This window comes from Pteropus vampyrus, unplaced genomic scaffold (genome assembly GCF_000151845.1).
Source record: "Pteropus vampyrus isolate Shadow unplaced genomic scaffold, Pvam_2.0 Scaffold93, whole genome shotgun sequence".
In the NCBI taxonomy this organism is placed as follows: domain Eukaryota; kingdom Metazoa; phylum Chordata; class Mammalia; order Chiroptera; family Pteropodidae; genus Pteropus; species Pteropus vampyrus.
Window position 1 is genome coordinate 2,163,789 of NW_011888874.1, and position 8,781 is coordinate 2,172,569.

General features: G+C 41.8%; 1 protein-coding gene across 1 annotated transcript in view; it reads right to left on the reverse strand.

Annotated features, from left to right (window-relative positions):
* Positions 1 to 8,560, reverse strand: part of COL4A3 (collagen type IV alpha 3 chain) — an 87,005-nt gene extending 78,445 nt beyond the window's left edge. Inside the window, exons 1-3 of the mRNA XM_011364099.1 lie at positions 8,442 to 8,560; positions 7,243 to 7,368; positions 1,444 to 1,546 (exon numbers count right to left, since the gene is read on the reverse strand). Coding sequence (XP_011362401.1) covers positions 1,444 to 1,546; positions 7,243 to 7,368; positions 8,442 to 8,560 — 348 coding nt within the window. The remainder of the gene's footprint in view (positions 1 to 1,443; positions 1,547 to 7,242; positions 7,369 to 8,441) is intronic.
* Positions 8,561 to 8,781: the final 221 nt, after the last annotated feature.

An 8,781-nucleotide genomic window follows, 5' to 3' on the forward strand; every position in this document is an offset into this window, starting at 1 on the left:
TTTATGAGAAGACAAAGTCAGCTGTCCCTTTTCTCTTCTTTTTGATCAATTTATAGTTAAACCATATGAAATTGCCATTCTCGTAGGTGGAACGTGGCCTAATGTTGGCAAATTTCTTAGGTTTAGCAGAATGTACACACATATATTTGTATATATTAATCGACGATATCCTCTACAGGTAATTCAAAGGTTTTCTTTTCTTGAAATAATGTTTAAGGCTGAGAAAACAATACCCATTATGTGTCTTTAAAGAGAATGAACTAATTCGCTAATGCTAGTATCGAAATGTTGTTTTCTTATTAAAAAACAAAACCAAAAATTTAGCTGTGAGCTTGATGACTCTTAGCTGTCTATCACCTTGACACGCTTACAACCCCAGCTTTCACACCTATGCACGTGCCAACTCTAAGAAAGGTCCATTTTCAAAATTTTTTTGTGCCAGCAGAGGAACAAAAATAGTTTCAAATAGTGGATTTAAAATTTATTTTGACACACATTTTCTGGTTATATATTTCTCTTTCCTCTTTGGGTTAATATTAACTGAAAATTAGTTTGCTCTCCCCAAAAAAGAACATATTAATTGACAGCAGAGGCAGGGCAAGGATAGGAGATGTGCTGGCTAGTAGAAAAAAATAAAACAAAAATTGCCTCAGATACCCCTAAAGTGGGGACTTTATTTGTGCAATCGAAATAAAAATACACAATCAAAGCTTTCTTTAATCGAGAGTATTTCCTAAGCCTACAGAAGGCTAGGCTGTCATTCAGGGAAGGAATTACATAGTAATTTCAGACACTCATTAATGTTCGTCATCACATTTACACACATTACATTACATGAATGGAAAGTAACTGATTGAAAAGTCCGAATTCTCCCCAAGGGTTGGATATTCATTCGGTAGTTTTTAGAAGACTAAATTTCTCCAGATTTTCACCCTTAGGAATGCTTGGGGCCATTAAGTCATATCTGACTTATTTCAATCTTGTCTTTCTAGATCTTTAAACTTTAGTGCTCATTTCAGTCACATATTTAAGTATACCAAGTATCTACTATAATAATATACTAACCTAGCACACTAATATCTACTAAAGCAGTGGTTGGCAAAGTGTAGATTTGGAGACCAGCAACACCAGCATCTCCTGGAAACTTGTTAGAAGTGTAAATTCTCCGCCCCTCCCCAGACACAGTGAGTGGGCCTCGGGAATCTGTTTTAACAAACCCCCTGGGTGATTATGATCACATTGCTCTAAACTAACACCTAACATCCCAGTCTGTCGGACAGAGCTAATTCTCTAAAGACTCCTAAACACTAAATTGTTGGAGACACTAATCTGCACATCTGCTTTTTGTTTGCGAGGTCTTTCTTCTCTTCCAAGAAAGTAGCCAGGCATGCGTGCTCCTCGCGTTCAGGACACTTTTGTCACTCAGTGGAAATCAAAAGCTACCTGAAGACAAGACTCCTCCAGGCTTTTGTTTCTGGAAATGTGAGAACATGTTGAAGGTTGGTCCCCAAAGTGGAAGGAGCAGCCTTCTGCTCCCGTGCAGCATCTGGAGGAGAAAGCGGGGCCTCAGAAAGGAAAGTCTCAGTCTTGCCCCAAGGTGACTAGCTACTGAAGAAGGACCTGGAGGCTCAAGGTTACATGGCAGAGGTGGGCCACTGTTTTCAAAGGGACAGTGAGCATCTCTGACTCTTTTGCCTCCCAGACATCATGCAAACCTGGGTTCTGAGCATCTCTAGACCACAGGTGGGAGGAGGCAAGTGGACACTTCTCTAACGCGTGAGAAGGTGCATAGATGCCACCTTAATTTTATTTCTTGGATTAAAAGTCATAGTCAGTCTACTACTGGAAATCTTTCCGTTTTAACTTGAGCAACTAAGTGTTTGAACTCCTTTGAACTAGATCAGGTCTCCATTTTTTTTGTGGTCCCATGGGCCACTTGCAGTTATATGTTTAATGTGTGTTTCCCCTGGCGATGCTAAGCCCCGGTAGAGAAGGAATTGTATGTACAGTCTCATTCACATCAGTAACCCGGTAACATGTCCTGAATCAATGCTGTGGATCGATCGACTGGATCAACGAGTAGATGGAGAAATGGAGAACTGGTAATTTGTTCACATTCAATTTGGACCTAAAATTTTAAGGCATATGAATTATATGACTATCATTGGGCTGTCGTGACTGAGATGTTTTCTATATGTATAAATTATGAACGACTATGGTTGAAGTGGCAAAGAATGAAACTAGAAGCCTTCGCTATTTTAACACATGTTAAAATTAACATAAGGCTAATTAGTTTTGGTTGCTTAGATATAAAAATATTTTTTGGAAAAAAATTTAAACTCTCAGAAGAGTTGAAAAATAGTATAATGAACACCTACACATCTTCTCATTTATTTTTAATGTTAACATGGTGACCTACTCCATCCTTTTTTCTCTCTCTACACACACACTTTTTTTGCTAAACCATTCAAAAATACACTACAGACACCATGCCACTTCACCCCTAATAATTCTGCATGCATCTCCCCCATACAAGAGTATGTTCTTATCCAATTACAGCATCATTTCCAAATGCAAGAAATCAACACCGATGCAATAACTCCAGGTTAGTAGTTTTTTAAATAAGACCTTCAGCCTTATCCAAGGCCCTTGGCGACCATTAGCAAATGAGAACTTATTTAATTTTCAGCAGATCTTTCATTTCATAACAGAAATTTGGTCTCAATTAAAGGTTTCCCCTATAATCAATACCTGAAGTCTGATTTCAGTGAGTGCCTGTCACTATTTTAAGAACCCTGAGGACTCCCACGGGGGCACTGAGGGATGGGTGTGGGGTTCTGGGTGTGAGCACTTTATTCTCTTGAATTTCCTCTTGCCTGGCGCCTGGCTTCTCATCGCCACCCATGACAACTCTGCTCTCCTTTTTTTTTGTCATCAAAACCACAGTTCCTGATCTTTTTCATTATTGTCCTTCAGTTTGGGTCTTGAACCTTCTTGGGTAACATGTTTAGGTTTTGTTTGTCATTTGGTTTCATTGTTTTCACATTAGGGGAGAAGCCATATTTGATGGCTCAGAGCCAGCTGGTTTGTTAAAGCAAGAAATAAAAAACAAACAAATAAATTGATACGTGAACATGTTAGTTTATTTTAACTTAAAACATTTAAATGCACACCAGTTCTTCAATCTTGTGAAGTAGGGCACAGGACCTTTTGAGGGATTGGATCTGCTATTTAGAGTTCTTTGACAGCATCTTGCTGGATTGCACCCAATGAACCACTAACAGCCTCTAGTTTTGGCTTCTTTGAAACAGACCAATTGCTTCAAGATGCTTGTGGAGCAACCTGAGTATAGAATCCCTCTGGATATTAGTCCATGTTTTCTTCTAACTCTTTAAATGTTATCTTAGCCACATTTAATTGATTAGTGGTTTTTCTGTCAATTTTATCAACTCTTCCTGGTTGGAACACACGTGTCTTTTTATGCATCCACATTTAACCAATTTGTTATTTAATATTTAATTAACTTACTTGGTTACAACAGTAAGTGCAACTGGCAGCAATGACTAACTTTTGGCAATTATAGAACTTCACCAGTGACACAGACGCGTGCTAGGGAGAAGCCCATGAGTGTCTAGTGGGCAGCGAGCAGTGGGCATCAATCGGTCTATCGTATAGAAGGTTTGGGGAGTTCTGGTTAGCCCAGCAGACAGGTAAGTGCAGAGCCATGGAGGGAGGGTGTACTCTACCTGCTCAGACACGTCCTCTGCGTCACCCACATGCACAGGGTCAGCCCTGCACACACAACCCCAGAACCGGACCCAGGGCTGTGCTCCCAGGCAGCATAACTGCTCCACGCTCGTGCCACCTTTAATTTTCAGTGAATCTGGCAAGGCGCAGCCTGTCCGTACATCTGCCCAGTTGGACCGACTAGGACTTCAGAGTATGCGACCATTTTGCTGACATGTGGATGTGCCACTCGGCTGAATGAACTCAGATTACAGTCGGGGCAGAGCCCTCCGGCATTTGTTCAGTTGCTGTTCTGGAAGCCAGTGCTGCCTGAGTGACACTTCAGAGAACCTGGCACGGGGCCTCGCGAATTAAGGTGCTTCGCTGGTTTGGGACGGTGATGACAGTAGCCCCAGACTGGAGGGATTCGTTTTCTCTGAATTATGCTGTTTTCTCTAAAATAAAAATTTTAATTTGCAAACATGTCTAATTATTTAATTATTCAAACAGATTATTTAGCCAAATGATATGGCGGTGTATTTTCATTTTCATCGACTTGGATCTACTTTTTTGGACCCATTTTTTGAAACACCATGATTATATTAGTGGAGTAGAACACATTAATTACTATTCAAAATGCTAAATCCATGAAAAACCAGAATGACCAAATGCTCTCATTAAGAAATCTCTTAGGCAATGTTTTTATGATTTTTCCTGTTCTAACAGTCAAGTACCTCTTAGTTTCCAAATACTTTAACGAAGTAAGAAATCATTTGTCATGAACAGAAAGCTCTTAATAATGATTTTATGACTTTTCTCTCCCTGCTAACCATTAACGCTTCAGGAAGTCACCCAAGGTTACGTGATGTTTTGGCAGTTCTGCATATTAAATAGTTAAACTTGTGGAAAATCATTCTTTTAACAGTCACATTCATTTTTCACAATGTCTTCACTTAGAATGCAAAATAAACTTTGATAGTAGAGAATTTTAAAAGGGTTAGAAATCCAGAAATCACCGGCCTTAGGCCGGGTCTATGTAGGATCTATCCCCAGGTTTGCCAGCTCCTAACTGGAACTTTGGACAAATTACTTAATCTTTCCAAGTGACCTCATCCATAAAGGAAGAAGTCAAGATCTACCATGCAGTGGTTTTGTGGCGGGGAGATTTGCGGTGCTGTCACAGGGAGTCTGTCGAGTGAGTCCCCTGCACAAGACTCAGTAAGTGGGGGCCACCTCTCTCTCCTTTGTTTTGCTGCACTATCTTGTGCCAAAGGACATACGTGCTACTGTTTGATCTTTTTTTCCACTCGGAAGAACTAGCCACCATCTTCCCAGACAGCTCTTCCTAAAGTCGTGTGTCCAGCACCAAAGAACTGTGCGCTGATGCTGAGGTCAGTGTAAGAGAGACTGAGAAGTATTTTTGTTAAACCACAAATGCTATAACCACACATATTAATAGTACTCTTAGACTGCACTAATTACATTAGTCGATTAATCGAATATTATTTGTACGTGAACACATACATGACTTATTTGGTTAGTAAAATCTTGGTTTGAGACCCCAATGACACCTGATGCTTATAAGTGAGAGATGCCAAATCAAATATATCATACAAAGCCAGCAAGCACTTCCGGGAATCCTGATCAGCTGTCCCTTGCACATTTATCTTTGTCTCAACCCCTGTCATGCCCATGCATGGCCCACGTAGCGCCCGAACGTTGCCTCCTGTCCTGGGCCAGTGTGGCAGAGAGGTTAACGGTCGCCTTCCTGGGTCTACATGCCAGCTCTGCCAAGTCGCCTGTGTGACTTTACAATAACAGTTGAGTACTGACACAAGTACCCAGGATGCTGGCTGAGGGCTGTGAAGGAAGCCAGAATATGTCAGCCTAAAATATACCTCTTTGACACAAAAAGTATTTTTTGAGCCAAAGACAATTAAGAAGGAGTAAATGCAGATAAAGCTTCTCCTTTTCTACCTAAAGGCAAGAAATAAATCCTCCTTTTATTGAAGACAGACTCTTATCTGCCCAGAGATGGCACCAGAGGAACTGGCGAGCGAACAGACCTTGGTAAACTCACCCTTAACTTCCTCGTTACCCTGCCCCAAACCTCTCTTTTGTCAGTTCTTCACAAATTCATTGTTTCTTTGCCCAAAAAGGTCTCAAAGTTTCCTACTCTGGTCATTTCTTCAAATCTTTGTTTTCTTGCGAAGGCTCCCACAGATATGTACAAATTTAATGAAACGTGTGTGCTTTTCTCCTGTTAATCCGTCTTTGTGGACTTCATTTGCAGACCAAACAGGGGTCTTAAGAGGCTGGAGAAAAACTTTTTCTTCCCCCACAGCTGTTACTGTGGTCTACCAGCAAGTGGGCTATTACTAACTGGTTAACTTAATACTGCTACTTAAATGCTCATGAGCTGAGGGCTTATTGTGTTTACTGGACTGCAAGTAGGAGCTGTGTCTCATAATTCTTTATATCCCCCACCACAGGCAGGCAGTAAAATATTATCTTTTTATTTTTAAAACTAATACAGGATGTAATTATGCACGTATATATCTTATTCAGTCATCGGCCAGGAAGTAATTTCCAAATCATTTTAGATGTTTCCTCTTTCCACTGTGAGAACACGCTACGCCCAGCTTCTGAGCATTCTCCTGATGCAGAAGCAGCCCTCCCGGAACCCCCAGAAGCAGCCCTCCTGGCACCCCCTGTGTCTCCTCCCCCACGCCTGGCCCAGCCTGGCCTGACCTGGGTTAGTATAAGGGGAAGTTGGCAACGTTCAAAGCTGGTTAACACTCTACTGAGCAGCTCTGTTGATTTTGCAATATGATTATTGACCCTCTGCCCAGCCAATAGCCGGAGGCGAACGTTTTTGTGTGTAGAAAGAAGAGCTGACCCAGGATGACGACCGTGCCAGACAGACTGCATGGGCTGGCTTTTGGCAGGGCCTCTCTGCCCGTGTCTGCCTCGAGCAGCCGCCCGTGAACCTTGACAACACGCCCTCCGGTCAAGGAGACTGTCACCCGTGCTCTGCTTTCTCAATGGCCCTGTCTTCCCCATCCAGACCCGTTGTCACCACCCTCGGATATCACAGAGATCTCACTGCAGCTGCCCCTTTCCATCTTTCGACCCCTGTTCAGAGAGACACCACTCGTCTAGACATCGAAACCAGCCACCCGTTTTTGATTTTCTGGATGACAGCGAGCATACAGATTACTGGCTCTGACAAAGACGGTGGCCATCAGAGGCCTCGGGAACATTTGGGAATAAACAATACAGTAAGGATGTTTTGCCCATGTGATGCAGTGAGTGGTAATTATATCTACCATCGTTAACTCCAGGTTCTTTAATTTTCTTGCCCTAAAAGGTTTTGAGTCCAGAAGGATTGAGAGGCCTTCGTTGCCCACGTCAGATCGACTCTTCAGGTTCCTACGGTGAGGATGCCGTAGAGGAAATGGACTTCGATTCGTACCAAAGCGACAGCAGTAGTTCACACTGTGGGGCCCTGACTACATGAGGCACTGTTCGGGGCTCTCTGCCTTGTGCATGGTCACCTTTACACCTGGCGACAGTTCTGTGAGGTAGGTACTGTCGTTGTCAGCCCCATCTTCCAGGTAAGAACACTGGGGTTTCGAGAGGCTAGAGGCAGGAAGGAACAGAGCTGGGGTATCTGAACCCAGAACTACATTCTCAACCGCTGTGCCTTATTTTATCACTGACTGGCGCTGGTGGCTTCTGGGCACTGAGGGAGGGAGACTTCATATCATCTCCCTTCCCTCTGTCACGGGGCCCCTGATGATGTGATGTAAAGTCCCAGTGATAAACACAACATGATTGTCATGAAATTAGCCGTATAAATCAGGAGTTGGCACGCTGCAGCCCACAGGCCAAACCCAGTCTGCCATCTGGTTTTGTAGCGCTTGTGAGCCAAGTTAAGACTGGTTTTTCTATTTTCAAATAGTTGGGGGGAAAGAAACACAAGAAAACTAACATTTTGTAACATGCGATGATTATATGAACGTTAAATTTATTTGCCTATAAATAAAGTTTTATATTTCATCACTAAAAAATGTGTGGGAATTCATTTTCTCTCTTGTTTATAGGTATGTACATAATATCTTTGATTTTTCCTCTTGGCCCACAAGACTTAAAATATTTACCATCTGACCCTTTGTAGAAAAAGCTTCTTAATGCCTGATTACCCTATTTAATTATTAAATTATCTTGATTAAGCTACAATTAAAAAACGAAGATAGAAACTAAAGAAGAGATCAGCTCCAAGCTCCAGCAAGAGATGGTCTTCCACTTTGAACAGCCAAAGGAATCTCTCTTTCTTTTCTATCTCTCCCTTGTTTGCTTCCTCTTCCCCTAATACACTTTAGTCCAAAGTTTGTGGTGGGGTGGGCCCAGGTCACGCAGTTTGGAGAGTGTAAGAACCCCCAGATCATCTAATCCCCAAATTCCTAATATTTTGAACTTCAAAGAGCAGTAAAACAAAACACATTTGAAATGGAGACCAGCATAAAATTGTCTTGTTTATATTTTGCTATGTAAGGGCCATGCCCACCTCTAAACACAAACAAAAGGACCCTGCCACCCACCAACCCACAGCGAGTCTATCATCTATTATCATCATTATTCTAAGAAAATAGAATAATCATTATTATAAGAAAAAAAATGAAACACTATAAAGGAATCAAATAAATGCTCACAAAATACGAGATACTCCTTTAAAGTGGAAACGAATAGCTTTTACTTCATAAACAATCTCTACACTCTTCTTACTTTTCTCATTTGTCTTGGTCTGGTAAAAGTCAATACTGGCCAACATAGGCTTGACCTTGGGAACCCCTAAACTAGTTACAGTTGCCCCCTCTCTTTGGTCCCCATCTCTTCTGTTCTGGTCCGCCACTATGGGCTTAGTGACCTACTGCTGCATGATTTGCTCTTTGAGAAGTGCCAGCAAGCTAGTCTCATACAGTGTAAAGCACGTTAATGAATTAATTTTTAAAAGTCTGCCCTGTAACTGACACATTTTGTAGGAACCAATGC